Here is a 23,445-nt window from a genome sequence, read left to right as displayed (position 1 = left end):
GAGACAATCTAGTTTTTAAAAGAAAAGCAACAAAAAAAAACGGAATTGTCTCGAGACAGCAGGAAAGCACAACAACGCAAAGAATAGACTCCGCATTGCCCCCACGATCATGAGGACCATTTAATACACATAAGCTTATTTATAATAATTTCACAATCTCATAGAAATTAAGACTATATTGAGATAATAACAGATTTCATATCAATTAAACAAATTATATACATTGAGATGATTAATTGCAGCAAGCATTTGGAATTATTTATCATCTTCATATAAATCAATAAATACACAAATTATTGGAAAAATGTGTACAAGCCAACCATACAGGCTGGACAAACAAAAGTTGACTTCTGAATCACATTTAACCAAATTTCATCTTAAGCAAATCTTAAGCATATCTTAAACAGATACATCTTTGGATCAAACAGAGGATTGGATTGGAAAACAGCATTTTTAACCGCAATTAAATAATTAGAAATCTCCAAAAGAATAAACAATGCCAACCAAGTTTCTCAATGGAGAAACTTGATTAAACCCCCCCCCCTCCCCTCCCCCCTCCCCCTCCCTCAAAACAATGTACAAAGGTGGAAAAGCAAAAAGCCTCAGGATGCTCCAGATGAGTCCTGGACCAATCCAACCCCTCTAAGGACCAATGAAAGCTGTCATATCTAAATGGGGCAGCCACATCGCCATCATCTTGATGTCAGCAAGTAATCAGCTGCTGAAAATTTTATTTACACATGTAGTGGTTTTCTTACAAAATCTCTATTGATGATCAATGAGGAAACTATAATATATACACCAAAGATTTATGTACAGCCTGTACCGAAAACATAGGAAAATATTGCATCACCCCATACACCCAATAAGTTAAAAACAAATATTATTAAATCAAAAGGGCAATTTATTTTGTAAATTTAAACCATATATTCTATGAAACAACTAAACAGGGATCTATTATAATAGCATACAGGTGTATAGATATAATGATAGTTGCATTAAATGCACCAAGCCCAACAAAAATGAATATGCTATAAACATGACAAACTTTTAGGAAAGAAGACTGCAATTGTATAAATAATACTTTAATAAGTTGTCAAGCTCAGGCAACTAACCTTAAACCTATAATAATAGTTGTGCACAAGCCATAGCAACCAGATTTTTATTGTTTGTTTGGTGTTAAAATAATGAATAGAAATTATGTAGTTGTTCTCTTTCTCTATATATACTCTCTATAATTATATGAAATGTACATAATATGAACATATATAAATTATACAATTAGCATGATTAGATAGGACCATTAATTGTGCCAGATATCGCTTTACATACAATATTGCTTGCTGCAATTTCCAAGCATGTTTAGTGTAAGTTATCAAATACATACTTAAGGATGGACAGAATAGTGTACAGTATGAAGTAACTCACATGATAATATTCACATGATGTGCAAATTGACATAAGCATCAAATTTTAAGTCTGCTCAATTTATTTTCTGCACAAGCCATAGCAACCAGATTTTTATTTGTTTGTTTGGTGTTAATTAATGAAATAGAAATATATTTAGTTGTTCTCTCTATATATACACTCTCTATAATTATATAATGTATGAAATGTACATATGTACTTATATAGTATACAATTAGCATGATTAGATAGCACCATTAATTGTGCTAGATATCGCTTTACATATAATATTGCTTGCTGCAATTTCCAAGCATGTTTAGTGTAAGCTATCAAATACATACTTAAGGATAGACAATGATGTTCTTTGTATACAAAGAATAGTGTATAGTATGAAGTAATTTACATGATGTGCAAATTGACATAAGCATCAAATTTCAGTTTAATTAACTGATCCTAACCTTGAAATGTATTTATCTAGAGATATGTTCATCTTATTTGATCTTGAGAACAAAACCAGAAATAGCTGTAAGTGGCAAATTTTGAAAGAAATGATAACAAATCGCTATTTGACAATTGAGCCACACAAAGTATTACTGTAGCTCCCATTTCAAAGACCCATTAATGATAACAGATCATGAATAGGGGCCTACCTGATCCAATTTTAAAAGTGACATTTATAAAATAAAGTAATTCACTACCAATGAATGGTAACCCAGAGAATAATTTTCTCACTGCTAACTTTAAAGTTCTTGCCGATGAATAAAATAAGATACCAAAGCTAAAAGTCTCATAAATAATCTTAAGTGTGTTGCACCGAATACGTTTAATCATTCACAATAATTAATGTTAAAGCTCTTAATAACCCCTTTTTAGATGGTAGTACAGCAAAAATAAACTAGTAGAAATCGAATAGTTATCTACTAATAATTTTTTCAAGAATTGAAAAAAAAAATGTATATTATCTGTACCACAAATTAATCAATCATTGAATGTTCCATGAATATATTCAATAATCAACTACCCTTTTAAAACTTGATACTGTTTGTGATCTTCTATTCAACTTGATTGATTTGATTTTGATTTTATTCGGTATCTCCATATTGCACATACAACAATATAAGGTAAATAGATATAAAATGCATTAAGATAAATGACATATAATACACATAAAAACACAGCAAGGAGATATCACAGGATAGCCCCTTAAGCCCAAAGGCTTATTTCTGAAGGGTCCTTTATACATAGAAGGGCAAAGGGCATAAATACATACAAAACATACAAATAAATATATATGTTTTCTTATTTTTAATTACCTTACACAATGTTACTTTCTTTTCCATACTGAACGAAAAGCATCAGATAATACAAAAGTTTGAATTACTTGAACATAATTTAATTCAAATATTGAATTTCCCACAGAATATTAAATATGTTCCCCATTCTACCAACTATAAATAATGTAAGGACCATTATTGTAGTTAGAAATTAAATTTTACATCTATTTTTGTTTTGTTTTGTTTTGTTTTAGACTAACTGGATGTCTGTCTGTTTTAGGCTACTCTTTTACATCCATTCATAATTTTGATCATAATTTATAATGACAAGCTTATGATGTTTCACATCTTGCATGTCATGTATGCAAGCCACCATCATCCTGGAACACTAATCTAGACTTCTATATTTATGACTGTGTTCCTCTTTATTGATAAGTAATGCAAAATTGATAAATAGTAATATCCAATAGGCCTACATATTTAATCTTTAAATTACTGTGAAAATAAAGTTGAACCTATTACAATAGAACATATTTTTACATCATTGATAAATATACCATAATTTATATGCTGTCATTATCCCACTTATTGTGTATGCGTAAATGATGCAAAGTAGGGCCTACATACAATTTTAATCACTTAATAAAAGTTGGACCTATCATAATCATTATACAACTTTTGCTGTATGCATAAATGATGCAAAGTGTCCCTTGTATTAATATCGACCTAGTCTTTTTGCAATTCTTTTCCACACCTTAGGGCATGTTAACTTCTGTCTTTTAGATTATAAAATTTGGTTTTCATGCTGAACAACATCCCATAAGACTAAAATGGTTTTATATTTGTACATAGCAAAGGACATCACATTAAGGACATCATATCAGGTCGATGAAGTATTGATGTATAAAAATATACCTTGTTGTTTTTAAATTTAACCGGTATTTCATTGAAGCAATAGTTCAGCAGTTCTGTAAAAAATATGCAATATGAAATGTATCTAATTTACATACAATGCACATGTACATTTATAGTCTCTATTGTATTTCAAGTTAGATTTCAGAATCGTGGGAATTACAAGTCTATAGTCGAGTCCCCGGATGAGCATTATTTATGGTTAACAGTATTTTGCTGAAGAATAACGACTGATATCGTAGAGCGGGATATTCGCAAAGTTTTATGAAAGAAGAAAATAATGGTATCCGATGCCAATTTAAATTGTTCATCTAAAGTAAATGAACGTCATCAGCTGCTGTCATAACAATTTCAACTCCGTCTTGGATTGTTCTTCTTGCTTGTGGAAGAGTAAGAAGCTAATTCTAACAAAACTTTATTCCTCTCAATACGTGTTGAGCTGAAGAAATATGCTGATGTATACAACATGTAAATTGACATCTCAAGTCTGCTCAATTTATTTTCTGCCAAATTTGTTATTGCAGGATTATCATTCTCAGTTATCTTCCTCTTTTCTTTCTTGAATATTTTCGAGGTGCATATTTAAACGACGTATTGCTGCCATGGCCGAGAATGCAACAAGTCAGCTTGAGTAACTTATGGGTCTATTCACATATCGCAAACCACATATGATGCAATCCTCAGTGCAATATCAGCGGAAGATATTTCTGAAATATAACCACAAAAAACAAACAGCAAAGAGAAGAAAACTATGTGCTTTCCCCCCATTGTTTGATACCTTTGCACCTTATTATGTTGATATTAATGGTTGGTATGTAAGCCTGATCCAAGATAACGCAACTTCTAGATTTTATTTACTAATAACCGACTTGCATGCAGATAAGGTATGCATGCAAACATGATACAAATCTTAACTTTATAAGGCTTACATTCAGCTGACAAATAAATATGTATCCCCATCCCATTAATAGAACAAGTCCAAATACCTTGTCTGATTTGCACGTTGACCATTTCTTTTCGAGCAACATGTAATCCATTAATTGATACTCAATATGTGATTTAATATGTCATCTTATCATACTGGTAATGCATGAGCTAATAATGGCAGAAAATTGATAATATAAACAATTGTTATTGCCTCATCTATTATCGTATTCAACTCGTGATATAAAGTGCAAACAGGCAAATAAAAAGATTTAGTGATAAAGCCACCACCAAAATTTTAATAAGTTCTGCCGACTTACATTTAACTGACTAACACTAACAGATATAAAATACTTAATTGATTGTAACTAGGGTTGATTATCTCGAACAAAGCATTTACAGAGAAATGTTTTGACTACTTGCCTGTTTGTAAGCAATGTGAAGCCGATGGCCAATTCCAACATGAAAATGACAAAACCAGTTCTGCTCTGTGGATGCTGATTAGCGCTTCTATACACTTAAATATTAATGAAATAATAACATCCACTGATGCAGTAATGTATAGTTATCAAGCATATACCTATAGATTACTACCACACTAGCTACTGGTAATCTTTTTTCACTACCAAGAGCCCAAAATATTTTTGGTCCATCAAGATCGAAGGAACAATTGCAAGTGCATCACTAGGAGAACTATGGACATAACAAAGGAATTAAAAAATAAGACGGGAGACCTGAATGGCTGCACACCACTAAAGTGACAGCTGACTGGACAGAAAAACTGAGCTTGTTGCTATAACAACATAACAACAACCCCTAAATTAAAACTGACTTGACCAGGAGACCAAACACTTTAAGTGTACTTGAGAATGCTCAAGTGGGAATAAGAGGATAAGCCTCTACACCTAGATGCACATGACAGCCTAATGTCCCCTGCTGCTGAGACAATCTAGTTTTTAAAAGATTTGCAACTTTAAAAAACGGAGTTACTTTGTCTACCAATTCCATTAATCTACCAAATTGGTAGATTGGTAGATTACTTTGTCTGCTAATTCTATTAATCTACTAAATTGGTACATTACTTTGTCTACCAATTCCATTAATCTACCAAATTGGTAGATTACTTTGTCTACTAATTTATTAATCTACCAAATTGGTACATTACTTTGTCTGCTAATTCTATTAATCTACTAAATTGGTAGATTACTTTGTCTACTAATTCTATAAATCTACTAAATTGGTAGATTACTTTGTCTACTAATTCTATTAATCTACCAAATTGGTAGATTACTTTGTCTACTAATTCTATTAATCTACCAAATTGGTAGATTACTTTGTCTATTAATTCTATTAATCTACCAAATTGGTAGATTACTTTGTCTAATTATATTAATCTATTCAATCAGTAGATTACTTTGCCTAATAATTCTATCAATCTACTAAATTGGTAGATTACTTTGTCTACTAATTCTATTAATCTACCAAATTGGTAGATTACTTTGTCTACTAATTCTGTTAATCTACCAAATTGGTACATTACTTTGTCTACTAATTCAAAGTAATCTACCAAATTGGTGATTACTTTGTCTACTAATTCTATTAATCTACCAAGTTGGTAGATACTTTGTCTAATTCTATTAATCTACCAAATTGGTAGATTACTTTGTCTACTAATTCTATTAATCTACCAAATTGGTAGATTACTTTGTTCATTAATTCAAAGTAATCTACCAAATTGGTGATTACTTTGTCTACTAATTCTATTAATCTACTAAATTGGTGATTACTTTGTCTACTAATTCTATTAATCTACCAAATTGGTAGATTACTTTGTCTACTAATTCTGTTAATCTACCAAATTGGTAGATTACTTTGTCTACCAATTCCATTAATCTACCAAATTGGTAGATTACTTTGTCTACTAATTTATTAATCTACCAAATTGGTACATTACTTTGTCTACTAATTCTATTAATCTACTCTAATTCAAATTGGTAGATTACTTTGTCTACTAATTCTATTAATCTACCAAATTGGTAGATTACTTTGTCTACTAATTCTATAAATCTACTAAATTGGTAGATTACTTTGTCTACTAATTCTATTAATCTACCAAATTGGTAGATTACTTTGTCTACTAATTCTATTAATCTACCAAATTGGTAGATTACTTTGCCTAATAATTCTATCAATCTACCAAATTGGCAGATTACTTTGTCTACTAATTCTATTAATCTACTAAATTGGTAGATTACTTTGTCTACTAATTCTATTAATCTACCAAATTGGTAGATTACTTTGTCTACTAATTCTATTAATCTACCAAATTGGTGATTACTTTGTCTACTAATTCTATTAATCTACCAAATTGGTAGATTACTTTGTCTACTAATTCTATCAATCTACCAAATTGGTAGATTACTTTGTCTACTAATTCTATTACCGTATTGGTCCGAGTATAGTCCCACCCGTTTTTATGTGAACATTTTTCACAATTGGGGGTGGGATTATACTCAATTTCAAAAAAAAAAAAAAAAAAAAAAATTATTTTCCCCGGTGTTGGAGTGTCCCTGGACCTAGACCTAGATGCTAGGATCATTCATGGTTGACCTAAAAAAAAAAAAAAAAAAAAAAAAAAAAATTTCAAGAATTTTTTTGTATTTTAATATGAAAATTGATAATTTGTATTCATGTCATACTCTATTAATGATTTCAAAATGCATTGAATTTGAATGCATTTTGAAATCATTAATAGAGTATGACATGAAAACAAAGTATCAATTTTCATATCAAAAAATACAAAATATCTTGAATTTTTTTTTTTTTTTTTTTTTTTTTTTTTTTTTTTTTTTTTTTTTTTTTTTTTTATATTTTTTTTAAAACTGAAAAAAAAATTTTAAAAAAAATTATAAAAAAAATAAAAAAAAAAAAAAAAAAAAAAAAAAAAAAAAAAAAATTTTTTTTTTTTTTTTTTTTTTTACAATTTCTGAAATTTTTCGAAAAATGGGGGTGGGATGATACTCGAACATGGGACTATACTCGGACCATTACGGTAATCTACTAAATTGGTAGATTACTTTGTCTAATTCTATTAATCTACTAAATTGGTAGATTACTTTGTCTACTAATTCAATTAATCTACCAAATTGGTAGATTACTTTGTCTACTAGTTATATTAATCTACCGAATTGGCCTATTACTTTGTCTACTAATTATAAACCCTTTATTTTTTCTTCTTTGGGTTAAATGAAGCTACAAAAAGGTGAGCATTCGATATACTTTAATAAACCCAAAAGTGTAAGCAGTGCCTCTGGTATTTTCCACTTGCTTTAAATGTGCTCACAAAAAATGCAATATGTAGTTCTTATATTTTTTCATTTCTATCAATGCACTCACCCCTCGGCACTACAATATCTGCATGGACAATGGAAGGCTCAATAAACTGCTCAAATGATGGCTTTACAAATTTATTATACTGCTTAAGTACGCCTTCTATATCACGCCCTCTCTCTGATATGTCACGTTTCAATCGTCTTGCCAGCCTGATGTCCGAGTCAGTATCAACAAAGATTTTGAGATCTAGCACCTGGTACAAAAAACATGGAAAAATGACAGAAAAGTTACATATCAGACACACCATATAGAAAACAACTCAAAAGCTTGATAAAGCCAAAAACACTAGAATAATAAGATAAGACACTATAATGAAATACTTTTGCCCTTGTTCCATTTTTCTGACAAAGCATTGAGTAATATTGCAAGAGAGGGGCTGTGGAACTCAAGCTATTGTTAGGGTGCCACAGATTTGGGCCAACACTTGCAACAACAGAATTCTGTTATAAAGGAGAGTAGGTTGATGGTACAAAACTGTAAAGGCAGGATGGTCCAAATCAACTGGCATCATTCATGTCCTCCAATTGGTGAGTGTAATGTTGTGGGCCTCATGATGCCCTGAGTCAGAAAATGTCACATGTACTCCACCACTCACTAAATGTCTTCATGTCTTGAAATAAATGTCTTCACAAATATAAAAATATACATTATAGACCAAGCCAAATGATATTTCCACCGATCACTCTCTCGGAATTTAGAATTCATGGATGCATATGAACATAAAACATTGACTGCGGAATACAAAAGTTTTAATCAACACAATGTTTGTTTAAATCTGTGCTGGGTATCCGTACAGTAGGAAATTCACGAGTCCTCATTTACTTTTGCGGGTACAATGTAATAATACTACAAATGGTTTCAAAATAAGCTCAAATACTTGACAAATCGACAATTGAACAAAGAGTAGCCCATTCAAACCTAAAAATTGCCCCTAAACAAAACAAGTCGCTTCTCGAACCATGAGTCTCACCTGCTTTCACAACCGCCTGCTTTTGCGATTACTTTTGGTAGCGTAGAGGTAAATAAATTTTGGCGGTTATCGGCTGGGCATGATTATCTGGCTGATGGTGACTGTACCCACCAAGTTTCATGCCCATGCAACAGTTTTTTGACCTTCCAAAAATTTGGCTATAAATGTTGACTGTACTCACTAAGTTTCATGCCCATATGACAGTTTTACTAATTTGACCTCAGATGACCCTGGTGACCCCGAAATGACCTTCCAAAATTTGGCTTGAAATGTTGACTGTACCCATCAAGTTTCATGCCCATACAATAGTTTTTACTAATTTGACCTCAGCTGCCCGCTGGTGACTCCGAAATGACCTTCCAAAAATTTGGCTTTAAATGTTGACTGTACCCACCAAGTTTCATGCCCATACGACAGTTTTTACTAATTTGACCTTAGATGACCCCTGGTGACCTCGAAATGACCTTCCAAACATTTGGCTTTATAAATGTTGACTGTACCACCAAGTTTCATGCCCATACAACAGTTTTTACTAATTTGACCTCAGATGACCCCTAGATGACCTCAGTGACCTTGACCCACTAACCAATACAAACCGGTTCTGTCTCGGGTCAAGATGCACCCACCCACCAAGTTTGAGGAACGTGCGACTCCTAGTCTCCGAGAAAATAGGCGGAAGGCAAACTTTAACCAAACCTTTAACCAAATTTGTCACAAACACACACACCCCACACATTGATTATGTAGTCTCCTGCCTTATCAGGCGAGACAAAAAGGACATTTTTTATTGGCTACAAAAGGAAATAGCCCATAAAAAATTTTAAATTTTGGCCCCTGGCTCAAATCTTTGCACTTTATTATGTAGCAGATGATGCTCACAACAGCTGTGCAATTGTGATCAAAATATTTTCAAATTACAAATTAATATTTATTTATTTATTTTCTACATTTCTCTCATGTCTACATTTCTCTCATTCACCTGAGGAGCCTTTGGGCGAAACAGATTGTACTGAACATAGAATAATTTGTTTCTTTTAATTTTATGAATACATGCTCTCCTTCATAGGATTGAGCACTCTTTTTCACGAAAGAAGAACGCAACTTTATGCATATTATTTATTGATTTATTTATTACGGTATAAAATTCCAGAAATACAGTCAGAAAACTGAGACATCTGGCTAACAATACATACATCAAAAAACACAGAAATATCAAAAACACATTTTGACAAACAACAAATCAAGAATTAAAAAGAATATCATCTGTTTACTTATTATTATAAAGAGTAAGTCAATTTGCTGATTGAGAACAGCAATGATTGATGGGGATATATACTCACATCGATCAGTGATTTCTTAGCAAATGCAAGAATCCCTTCAAAGATGATTACATTGGCACCATACATAGTTTTCTGAAAAATAAAAGCAACACAAACTACTTGAACCACTTCACATACCAACTCATTCAAAATTCTAATTCTTTGTTTCAATTGTAAACATACCTTATATTATTATATTATTAAGTTGTAATAATTTTTATTTATTTTAATTAAAAACAGGAAAAATATGACACAACATCCAATGCGGGAGTAACACAAAACATATAAACAAAGTTAAAAACCTGACGTTTGAAAAGACAAAAGTTTTCTTTTTTCAAGCGTTAAAATAAGAGACCTGCTCTCAATATAGTGGAGATCAGCTAAATTTAAATATTTATTTATTTGAACGTTCTTTATCCATGGTAGCAAGTTTCATGTAAATTATTAAAGTAGTCTTCAGATTTCGTTACTTTCAACTCAACTGTTGTTTAGCATTGATGAATGGAAAATGACTTGTGTGTACATGTCTACCGCAATTGCAAAATGTTTAACGGATCATGCGTGCATTTTACGGTACATGCGTTTAACATTCCCATCCCTAATGTGCACCCCAACCTATGGTGGGAAGGTTGTTCCAGAACTGTGCTGCTCTTACATGAAAACCCGAATTTGAATTACATTTAAAAACCGGAAGGGTATTTTTATAAGTGACTTCTAGTTACATGGTTATGTGTGAAAGTAAATAAGGAGCTAGTCCTTTGAGATATTTGAAAACAAGAAAATGATTAGGCCATCTCTGATTGAGGTTGTCATTATCATCATCAGTCGGCTGCGGAGCATAAATATTAAGGATCATATTGTCGGAAGGAAGTGCTTGACAGAATAATACCAATTCCACCGGCATATTCAGGATCTGTTACTGCAGTGGGCTCAGAGGGGCTTTCAGAGTTATTGGGGGGGGGGGTTGTGGGGGGGAGGGGCTTAATGGCTAAAATCGAAAAAAAACCGGATGATTTTACATGATTTTTAACAAAGTGCTCCCCACCGAACATGCCAATGAATTCTTTTTTTAACATTACCAGAAATAAAACCAAGTTAAAGAACAGTCAAATTTGACACCATGATCTTCAAACTTGGTCACTCTTTCAACAATATTACTTTTTCATACATTACACTTGTAGTGACATGTTTTCAAGAATTTTTCCAGTACAAAATATCATGAATTGTATTTTGAATTGAAAAGCTTACTATTGGGTCTATGAATTTACAATACACCATGTTAGAGTCATGCAGAGTTTTTTATACCTTTTTTAATGCAAGTAATCTACACTTACTTTTTCTTTTCTCCTTGCATGTGTGTTAAAATCATAAATAGGAACCTGTCAGAAAAACAATATTTACAAGAAATTTAATTGTATTTTGTTAATTCATATAATTATTTTATGAATAGAAAACTTATCACATTGTACACTAAACAGCAAATGTGGAAGACGATTAATATTATGGCTATCTGATATCTTTTAAAGCATATTAGTGAGAATGTGATTTACACAGGGCCGTCGCTAGACCATTTTCTCAGTGGGGGTGTCGAGAAATAAATTTTGCTGGTGTCGGCCTGTAGCCTGATTTACATTTTGCTGGCACCTGCGCAACATGATTGCCACCCCTGGTGCTGACACCCCTTACCCCTCCCCCACAACTGTAACCCAAGTTTTTCCAAGCTGTCCCCAGAATCTTTACCGGGAAACTAAGTGAACCAAATATTGATAAATTGGGTGCGTAGCGCGTGAAAATTGGCTATTTTAATGCTAAAATTCAAAGGGGGATGTACCGGAGTCACCGGGCCAGGGGGCAAAATTTCCAAATTGTCCCACTGATCTGCTACTAAAAGAACATTACTGGGATAAATGCGTGCGAAGCGCACAAAAAAATTGCAATTTCAATACTAAAATGAACACAATGAGGACAATCGTGTCCTAAAATCGTGCTGAAGGAAGATGCATAGGCCTTTACAACTTTTGATTAATTTAGTCCCGGTGTTTTGATCCAGCTCGTGAGCTTTATGCAAATTCCAAGCGTCAGAGGAGCTGCCCTACTAGTAGCACTCATATTTATGATTTACATAATAGAAAGGATGGAATTATAACTGTAATTTTTAAGACTTTGTGATCGTGTTCAAGTTTGAGATGAAAAAAAGAAGGAATTTCCAATGGGGCGACTCGCAGATCTACTCACAGAATGGGTTTGCAAAAATAAATGTGCGCGAAGTACGTGGCAATTTTGGCATTTTAATACTAAATGTTCCAAAATGGGCCTAATTTCGGGTCTAAAACAGATCAAAAGGGAGATGCAAATCGTTAATTTTGTCTCAACATTTCTGTCGACTGCGCAGGGGAGGGGACTGACTTGCCACCCTGCCCTATAGCCAGTGTTGTATATTTCTTTTTAACATGGGTGGGCGTGGAAAAATATTTCTTGAAGTGAATCCAGCACCTTTTGGTTACAAAATCAGTTTATTGCACAAATTCGTGAACAAATTTAGCATTTTTAAACTAAACATGTGAAGTATGGTTCAAAAGTGGAATAAGTTCGCGCTAAGCGCGCATAAATTTGCACTTTTTAGGTTTATATAGCCAAATATGTGACCCGGCAGCACAAATGAGCCGTAAATTCCCTAACTTGTATTCTGAGTTACGGTGTAAAATGTGTACGAAGGTCATATTCATCGGTAACTTAAGCTGGCCCGACATCCGTCTCATTTCGATAGTCAAAAACTAATCAATAATCCTATTGTTGAAGTGGATGTACCTTAGATGGCTATAGAACTTTTATAGCTCTGGTCTTTGTTTGCTTATATTGCTAAATCCTGTTCAAGTGGTGGGTTACCTGGCATTGTATTTTGTACAGGTATGCATAACCAACAATTAACAATGAGAGAACTTTCTTAAACCTCGTTGACTTGGGGATGATTTGAAATGACCGCCAATTATGACTGTTTGATATTTATTGCCAACAATGTGGAAAAAGAGACACATGTAAAAATGTAAAAAGCTATAATTTTGTTGAAGGAGCAAAGTTTAACAAACCATAACCCCGCTTCTGGATATCGTTTGAAGTCAAATGATATACCATTTTTAAGTTTATGATGTTTATTTTTAAACACAAAATAAAACAAAATTGACCGGGGGAGGAATTTACGGCTCATTCGCCGTGGACGGTCACATATGAGGTTAATTTGGTCAGAAACCCACAATACAGGTGGCGGTGTCAACATGTTGGGGTGATTGTATGGACCATTTTGGGGGGATTTGTCCCCCCCTTCCCCTGGGATCTATACACCTATGGCGCCCATGTCTAATCTCCATTGGTGCTGATGAAGGGCGCGGTGCGGAGGCCGTCATGGGATGCGCACATAATTTTGTTGATCTTGCAAAATCATTAGTTCTTTGTGCACATCACCTCAACTCGCATGGCCAACATCATTGTACAATGTAGGTCCCATATACCTGTCCAATAGGGCCTATATTACGAACTGAATGTAATTTTCCCCATCCCCCTCTCCTCCTCTCTCTCCCTCCCCCTCTCCTCTCTTTCTTCCCCTTCTCTCTCCCTTTCTTTCTTTTTTCCTTTTTTTAGGGATCAGCAAGGGGGTGTCGCACCCCTACACCCCCCCATGGCAACGGGCCTGGATTTACATGTTGAGAAATATGCTTTAGGCTATACTACAAAGCACAAATGTTGAAATATTACAGTTAACTTAGACTCTGTGTTTAAAATTGGTTATTTGAAAATGTGATCAATCATGTTTTTAACATGGATGTAGCAATAAATCTTTATATTGTGGTATTTAGATGGATCGATTTGACACCCATAATGATTTTCAAAATGGCCGCCATTTTGGTATTTTGGCTTATGAAGTCAAATCATGCACATGATTGTAAGGTAAAACTTAAGGCGTTAGATTTTCTAGAATAGCCAATATCCTTGCACCAATATACCCATTCAAATTTACCTAGAGGTAGGCATACGAAACAAATTGGCAGCAAGAGTGAATTTCAAAATGGCCGCCATTTTGGTATATGTTGGCTTATTGAGTTTAAATATGCACATATTGTAACTTTAAACTTAAAGTGACAGAACTTTTAAAATACCCAAGTAGGCATATGTACCGACTCGCTTTTCTCCACCTGGAGTGTTAAGCTGTAACTTGAAGAAGAAGAAGATGAAGTACCAATTTGGCAGCCATATTTACATTTCAAAATGGCTGTCAGCTATAATCACTATTATAAAAATCAATAGTATATTCTTAAAGTAACATCTTGCTATACCACGATGCGATGCCTTTGTTTGCAGTAGTAACATCAATCACATTGTATTATACATGTATGTAGGAATTAGTTGTCATCATCATCATCATCATCATCATCATCTGAGAATAATTCTTGATCTATAGGCCTATTCTCACATTGGCTTATGTGTCCACATGCTCCAGTGCAATTGAGTCTATTCTTTCTGCAGCTACATGTACATTTCACTGTGATGCATCCTGCAAAACAATTGTATCGAATCATCTTCAGCAATGATTCTGGTGCTGGACTTCTTTTCATCATGAGTGGAACAAATTTGTCACCTTGAACAATCCATGTCCAGTAAGTTGGATTCATACCATCACTTTTACACATCAAATGCATGACCTGTAATTACGTTCTCCTGGAGTAAAGTTTTGCAGCTGTGGGTGGAAGTCTTTCAGGTTAAACAAAGATCTTTGCTGTGCAAACCTTTTTGGAAAGAAACCTGTAGCGTAAGGATTCCAAAGACTCTGATTGCTGACCATTAAACATGAACACCATTGCTTGGCAGCCTTTCTACATATTCTTGATCCATACTGGGAGTGCAAAATGCCTTGGGATAAACTTGTAATACAGGATCACCATTAATTTTGTGCAATACAGACTTCATACCTACGCCAAATATTCTTGAAGTAGTGTCGCAACCTGAAAACGCATGGGCAAACAACAAATCCGAACAAATGTCATCACTGAGTAAGCGTTTCTTGCCAGCAAATTGCCAGCATCTGATATGTCTACCTTATTTGCAACCCGACTCTTGCGGCGCTGATGCGTGTTATCCTTTGTGCTTGGTCCACCAGTGTATCCATCAAAGACAACTGTGGTCTTGCCATAGTGATCAAAGATGCATAATTATCAGCAAGGGTACTTCATTATGCCCACTTCAAGCGATGCAGAAGAGAACTTCCATCAAGAACATAGTGATCAGTCCTTGGAACTGTCTTAGGAGCATCAGCCTCTGATGAGAACACATGATCCTGTATGGCTTGTAATAGTGGTGCTTTATCTGGCTTATGTAAAACATACTATGCCTCAAACAAAGATGTTGGATATGGTGATAGTTCATGATAAACTTCCTTATCTAAGCACAGATCTCCAGATTGTGATACAACCAGGAACCTTCGAAACAACAGAGCTGGATCAATGGTTTGGTCATCAGTGATCTGGACCTTCCATTTGTAGCTATATGAAAGGACAGCCTGTCCTTCCATTTGTTTGACTGCATCTTTACCTACTTTGAACAGGTTTTGCACATTAACATCCTCATCAGCATTTATCCCTTGCATCTGCTTGGACTGCCAAGGTCACTGATGACCAAACCATTGCACCACTATTACAAGTCATACAGGATCATGCGACTTATCAGAGGCTGATGCCCCTGAGACAATTTCAAGGACTGATCACTATGTTCTTGAAGGAGATTCTCTTGATAATCATGCATCTTTCACAAGAGTCAGGTTGCAAAAGGTAGATATATCATCAGATGCTGGCAATTTGCTGGCAAAAAAGAAGCCTTCTTCTCAAATGATCTGAACAAACAGATTCACATTAAACTACTTGGGGACCGTATGCAACAGAAAGGATGCCATGTGATCCACGCTGAAGAAGATGCACATGTTGATACAGTGAAAGCAGCAGTCGCAATGGCATCATTTATTATCAACAACCCTAATTGTAGAAGACACATCTGTTGGTATTACTTCTTCATTATGTAGAAAAGACAGTAAGGACTTGTACTTTCTGTCTGACAATGATAAACCATGTGTATGATATCAAGGTTCCGAAGCGCTTACTCATTATGACATTTGTTCGGAATTGTTGTTTGCCCATGCATTTTCAGGTTGCAACACTACTTCAAAAGTATTTGGGGTAGGTAAGTCTGTATTCAACAAAATCATCATTGGTGATCCTGTATTACAAAATTGTTCCAAGACATTTTGCATTCTCAATATGGATCAAGAATAAGTATTAAGTGAAGGCTGCAAAGCAATGGTGTCCCTGTTAAATGGTCAGCAATCAGAGTCTTTGGAATCCTTACTCTACAGATTTCTTTCCAAAAAAGTTTGCACAGCAAAGAGCTTTGTTAAACCTGAGAGACTTCCATCCACTACCTCTGCTGCAAATCTTCACTTCAGGAGAATGTATCTACAGGGCATGCATTGGATGTGTAAAAGTGATGGTATGAATCCAGGTGATGGGGATGGATTCTTCAAGGTGACAAATTTGTTCCACTCATGATGAAAAGAAGTCCAGCACCAGAATCATTGCTGAAGATGATTCGATGCAATTGTTCTGCAGATGCATCACAATGAAATGTAGCTGCAGAAAGAATAGACTTAATTGCACTGGAGCATGTGGACACATAGGCCAATGTGAGAACATGGATCAAGAACTATTCTCAGATGATGATGATGATGATGACAACTAATTCCAACATACATGTATAATACAATGTGGTTGATGTTAGTATTGCAAACAAAGGCAACGCATCATGGTATAGCAAGATTAATTTTGTGTACTTCAAGAATATAATGCAAACAACATATTGATATATATTAATAATGGTGATTATAGCTGACAGCCATGCTATATGGCTGCCAAATTGATACATATGCTTACTTAAAAGTATAATTTTAATGGTACTATGGGCGCATAGGATGTTGGTTATTTTAGAATTTCTATCGCTTTAAGTTTTAAGTTGCAATACGTGCATAATTAAAGTCAATAAGCCAACATACCAAAATGGCGGCCATTTTGAAATTCACTCTTGCTGCCAATTTGGTTCGTATGCCTACCCCTATATAAATTTTAAAGGAATATGGGTACAAAGGATATTGGCTATTTTAGAAAATCCAACGCTTTAAGTTTCGCTTTACAATTACGTGCATGATTTGATTTTATATGTCAAAATACCAAAATGGCGGCCATTTTGAAATTCATTATGGCTGTCAAATCGATCCATCTAAATACCACAATATAAAGATTTATTGCTACATCCAGTAATGTACTTCTGAACAAGGTTGTCACCAGTGGAACCCACAATAACGAGTGAAAAATGGATGAAATCAGTAGATTAATGGGTATTTTCCCCGCTTTTGGCGGCCATTTTGATTACGTCACAGTTGGACCCTTCGCCCAAGTTCAATTTTTCTAAACTTTTGATATGTTATTTGTTAGACCTCATACTGCAAGAAAATACCAAAAAACCTTCTGTTGCAATTTTTTTGGGGTTATGTGGTAGCTGTGTCTTATTTTGATCCTACTAGATTGTGAAATCAACTTCTAAATCAAGCTTATTGGAAATCTGATAGCTTCACTACTTGGTTGATATTCCAGGAAGGAAGCAAACCAAAAACTACCTCTACATGTTTTCCTTCTTTGAGCTTCTTCAATGTCTGCACCAAGAGATCATAATCAAAAGCATCAGGGTGATCAAAGTTGTATTCATTCTCAGCTGCCAAATGGTGTTGTTCCTCATTTAAAACCTGCATATCAAAACCAAAAAACATCATGTTATAAAAAAAATCTTCAAAACAATTAGAATCTTTTTCAGGAAATTGCACCCGGGCTAAGGGGGCACCCAAGCCTGGATAGCCTTTGACACGATATTAAATACTTTGTTATAGGAAAGAAGTGGAAACCTTTACCCACCATGATTGAATTACTCTTCATTTGGGTGCCCTTCCACACAAAATTTTTCAAGGCTTCAAGCGCATTGCAACTTATATAAATTGTCATTTTAAAGACCTAAATTCAACTTGATTAAATACCAAATTAGTGGTATTTATGCACATTTCCACGCCACCGCACGCAATTGTTTTAGGAAGAGGGGGTATTGTGTATTATTCTCAGTGCCCCTGGGCGCCACATGCTACGTCACTGCAGCTAGTGACGAGTCTTCAAAAGTAAAGACATTGGAGAATTATGAAAACATCTCATTTATTAACATGAACTGCATTGAAACATGAAATAAATTTAATCTGAAACACTATTTGTAAGTTATTCGGTAGGTCTATGGCTTTCAATACTAAAATTGATCATTAGCTCTGCACCATGCACACCCTTGGTCAGGGGCACCCGAACTATACTTTCGCCCCCGGGCACCCTAACCCAAAGTTACGCCACTGTCCAGGAAACTGCCTTGACCAAAATATATCATTCTGTGATCTTGCCAACAATACTTTGGTTTCTTCTTCTAGTGTACATAACTTGTGATATTAGGATCTACAATTTCATATGTTTATGATAAGGATATTTAAATGAGTGCAATTAGTCAAGAAAATGCACATACTATGTAGCATTATGCACCATTGAGTTATTGCATTTGCATGAGTACAAAAAATACAATATTAATACTGCATTGATTATTTTACACTAACTTCTAATAGTAGAGGAAGAGACCCAATGTTTCGTGACCAAAGGGTACTGAACAAATTTTTGGCAGGGGTCAATTAAGGTCAAACAGGGGGTCAAAATTATAAATTGTCCTAATTCTTTTAAAAAGTACACCAAATTAATAGCCTGGTCATAAGGAATCCAAAAAGGTATAGTTTGCCCTATCTGCGACTAAACGTGACAAAGGTCAACACACTTTCGGCTAGGTGCATTTATTGTCCAATTTCCATGATTTAAGTGTCCAGACATGATAAATTCAATGGAACAACTTTCAAAAATCCAAATGGTCTCTCCCTCGGAAAAATACCTTGGCCCAAAGCAAAACAAATTGAAGTATTTTCTTAATTGTTTGGCTAATAATGAGGAAGCAAACTCGAGAAATGAAGAATGAAGAATATGGTTTTTCACATTACGCCACTGGGGAAATCCCTCAGTTGTAGTAACTACTAATGTTGAAAGTTTGAGGACTTGTTCTCAAGTTGTAGAACCTTCGGTGTAAGTGACTCCGGGATTTATTATTGCATTAGTATATCTAGTAAAATATTAATATTGACAACCTGTGTGACCCATCCATACATTCATACACCATGTGACATTGCTTACCTGGGTCAGGGGTGTTCATACCATATTTTGTGGTGAAAAATGATTACAAATGTGTAATTTGCAAATCATTTGTAGAGCAAAGATTTCTTTGTTCTGACAGCTAAGTTCTTATCGACCTGAGGATTCAGAATTTGACGGTCACCGTTTAATTTCAATTAATATTCTTTTCAATGAACTTAACAACATCAACAATATCATATTAAAATCCTAAAATCTTTCTTATCTTCTCTGCTATGAAAATGAAGCACTCCGATGTGGACCCGAGTTGATTTTTATTTATTTTAGCTGCACAGCTGGATTCATCTGTGGTTGTTGTTGTTGTTTTATGTATTATTTCATAGCTATTATATAAATCATGTTAAATATTTAGCATAAATATGTATATGCATTAAAAATATTATTATTAAAAGTAGATCAAGTATTTGCATGTGATTAGGCCTATGAATTTTCGCGAACGGAATGGTAAACATAAACAAGCTCTTGACGATGCAGAGGTCAATTTCGCGGGCACATGGCATCATCAACTTCCGTTTCTTTCCCTGTATGCGCACTCTATCAGAACGATTTGATATTCTATTGGAGTTCCCCGCTATTTTTCTTCCTCAAGGAAAATGTTAAGGGTAAACTCTCGCCGCTATTCGCTGGTAAATAGCGGGGAAGGTCAGTTTCTATTGAACAGAATTAATCCCTTATCCTTCTCTTTACCAGTAAATGTCCCAATAGAAACATGCTATAAGTCATGGCAAGGCTTGTAAAAATAATGTCCTTATTTCCCGGGTATTACTAACGTGATGCCATGATGCAATCAGCCTTATATACATTTTGTATACCTACGGAATCACTGACTGGGCCAGCAAAAGTCAAGTGGCTATCATCCTGTGATCTTCAGCTTGGCATGCGAGGGGTCCAAGGTTTGAATCCCAAGGGTACCAAGTGACTGTACTTCTTTGTTCATCTTTTCTTTTTCGTTTCTTCTTTCCCTTCCGATAGCAAAAAAACACCATGGTTTCGGTTAGGGTTAAAGGTTTGATACTGCAAAAAAGATAAGAACACTTGCCTTATAGAAAGAGTCCATAGATAGCAAGCTAACCCATGGTACATCTAGTGCTTTGATGATTTCATTGGCTACAGTTGTTTTTCCTGATGCACTCCCACCACACAAACCTGCAAAAACAAGTTACCACAGATACTGAAATAGCATTGTTAATACATATTTCAATCAATGCACATTCTTATTCAGTGGGTGTGGTCTATTTTGTAAACACAAAACCTGATTGAACAATCGCATGATTCCATGTGTCATAGATGACCCTACTGGGAGTAGGTTATTACTGGTACAACTATTATTTAAATCATGTAGTAACATCATGATTCATCATGATCATATGCCATATGGATATGGCAATTGTAATTGTTGAAAGAAAATACATGAAGGGAAAAGAAAGAATAAAGTTGAAAGAAAATTTAAGAGAGAGAAAAAAAAAGATGAGAGATTTTTTTATTCATTATTTTAATGAAGTAATGCCAATTTGTCAAAACAGCAGAAGAAATAAGTAAACAACAGTGGTTAATGAGAGTGATTAGTGTAACGGCATTGGTTGCCGGGACCAGCAGGTGCCACACCCAGGAAGGAAGGAGACACAAGACTGTTAGCCAGTTGCACGGTTCCGACGTACTGATAAATCTGACACATTTTTCTACGCCCGTTTCTAAGATATTTTCAACAATTCACCTACCTATGACAAAGGCCTCTTGCAGCTGTCCTTGTGAATCATACCATGGTGGTCTCCCTGCTGTATAAATGGTTCTCCTTGAAGATTGTAATACATTGGCTGGTACACTGCTAGTTGATTTATTTCTGGCTCTAGTCTTCAATGGGGAACTTGTAACAGATGAAGGAGGTGTATTGCTTGAGCCAATACTGCTGTCATTAAAGGCATCATCACTGTAACAAAAGTAGAAAAACAAACTGATTACACAATGTACTTTACCAGGCTGTGACAATTGGGTGGACAATGTTGTTTAGGTGTTTATGGCAGCAGTGGCGTAGCCAGCACTTTTTCAGAGGGTGGGCAAAAGGGGGGCAAGCCAACTTTGCGATTAAACTTTGATGAAAATGGTAAAAAAAATGGGCTAAAAATGTACAAAAAAGGCCTAAAATCTTAAATATCAGGCCAGCATCCATCATGGAGGAATGGAAGGATGGAGTGGGGGGGGGGGTGTACCACCATGGAAACCATTTGTTTGTTTAAGTACAACTGTAAATAGCATTATTATCATATTATGACAGGCCTGTATATTATGTTTGTTTATGAATTTGGGAAGACGAAAAGTTAATCATCATGATCATGAAAAGACTATAAAAAACAAGAACTAATTTAGGAACAACCCAAAATATTATTTATTTCAAAATAAAATAGAATATATGTTTCTTAAACGTGATCAATATCCTAGCATTGTCGCACCCCTCCACAACCCCATCGGCCGCAGCGACGGCCCTGTGCCCAATGAATACGGGTGGAATTTTCGATATTTGACACTTACGTTAGAGGGAAGGGGAGAGGGGGTTAGCCTTCTAATGAAAGGACTTTCGTTTATAAGGCTTCATCATACTTTTGGGTTGTTCCCTTAATTTGTGTAATATACATGTACAGGTTAGTGTATGAATTAAAATAAATATGTCGAGCCGGTAAACATGGAACATGCAAGGGCTGCTGCCTAACTTTTATTGGAAATATTGGTTGGAACATGCTTTCATTATTTCATCTATTCCATTATATTTCCAGTCCAGTTTAATTTGTAACAAATGTTTCTTGACATAAAATTGTTATAATATATTAAATTTAATGTTTAACATGTGAAGTATTTGACGTTTAGGGTCACTATATATTTGCAGAGATGATTCTGGAGATGGTTAGCCTACTCGGGTAAACAGGTAATCACCAAAACAAAGAAAATGAATATGTTACAGTTCCAGTTTTTCGCAGTTTATTCTCTTTATAAGTAGTCCTGCTCATTAATTGAGAAAATTGGATCCTGACTTTTAGACTACCCTCGCTATATAGGGACTAAATTTTTAATTTAAGGTTAAGTTTACATCATGGTTAAAAAGTTGCCAAACACTTTGGACTCAAGGTTTAATGTATTGGAAGGAGGGCAGGGCTTCGATAAATGAGGGAAATTATGGGGTAAAAAACAAACAACTTTTTGAAAACAAGTGAAAATGGCCATTTTTCAAGGGAGTTTTTGCCTTGAAATATGATTTCAAAATAATCGTAAAAGCAAGAAACGTAACTTTATAAAATCAGTATCACTTCCGTCACATGAAACGAGAATCAGATGAGTGAAGTTGCAGAAAATTAGAGAAATATGGGCATTTTCTCATAAAAATATGTCATGTTTTTTGACAAATTCACCATTGCGTCAGTAAAAAGATGTCAAAAGCACTTGAAAATGCATGATTTGCTAGCGTAAATTACCATCAAATTCGCGTACCGGTACATCATACGATCGTGCTACGTGAAAGCTTCAGCGCTCGGATCACCGGTTTTGCATCAAGCTCTTTTACATCAAAAATAGCCATAAAATGTGAATGTTGGAACAAAATAAAGCTTATCTGTTGGAACAAGATAAAGCTTATCTGACGGAATAAAAGGTATGTTTGTACAGTTACAAGGAGTGTGACCCCCGGTGGGGAACTTATTTTTATTATATTCTTTAACATTGCTGAGAAAGTTAAATTTGATAAATTAGCAATTTTAACCTTTTTATATACATGTAGCTTGGGTGGTCTGGTCTAAAAGTCAGGATCGCCAGAAAATTGTCATGTATCACATTACGCCATTTAGGGGTCCGTTTTAGTGTCTTTCGTCATTTAGGGGGTGAAAATTTCTAATATC

At 34.7% G+C, this 23,445-nt stretch overlaps 1 protein-coding gene across 2 annotated transcripts in view; it reads right to left on the bottom strand.

The window, feature by feature from the left end:
- Positions 1-23,445, bottom strand: part of LOC140165734 (uridine-cytidine kinase-like 1) — a 74,909-nt gene that overhangs the window by 44,256 nt on the left and 7,208 nt on the right. For both annotated transcript variants that reach the window (XM_072189049.1, XM_072189050.1), the window contains exons 2-7: positions 21,283-21,491; positions 20,604-20,710; positions 17,908-18,033; positions 11,534-11,578; positions 10,221-10,292; positions 7,914-8,103 (exon numbers count right to left, since the gene is read on the bottom strand). In XM_072189049.1, coding sequence (XP_072045150.1) covers positions 7,914-8,103; positions 10,221-10,292; positions 11,534-11,578; positions 17,908-18,033; positions 20,604-20,710; positions 21,283-21,491 — 749 coding nt within the window. The remainder of the gene's footprint in view (positions 1-7,913; positions 8,104-10,220; positions 10,293-11,533; positions 11,579-17,907; positions 18,034-20,603; positions 20,711-21,282; positions 21,492-23,445) is intronic.

This window comes from Amphiura filiformis, chromosome 12, assembly GCF_039555335.1.
Source record: "Amphiura filiformis chromosome 12, Afil_fr2py, whole genome shotgun sequence".
In the NCBI taxonomy this organism is placed as follows: domain Eukaryota; kingdom Metazoa; phylum Echinodermata; class Ophiuroidea; order Amphilepidida; family Amphiuridae; genus Amphiura; species Amphiura filiformis.
Note: the sequence above shows the minus strand (reverse complement) of the source record. Positions and strands in the feature narration are given on the sequence as shown.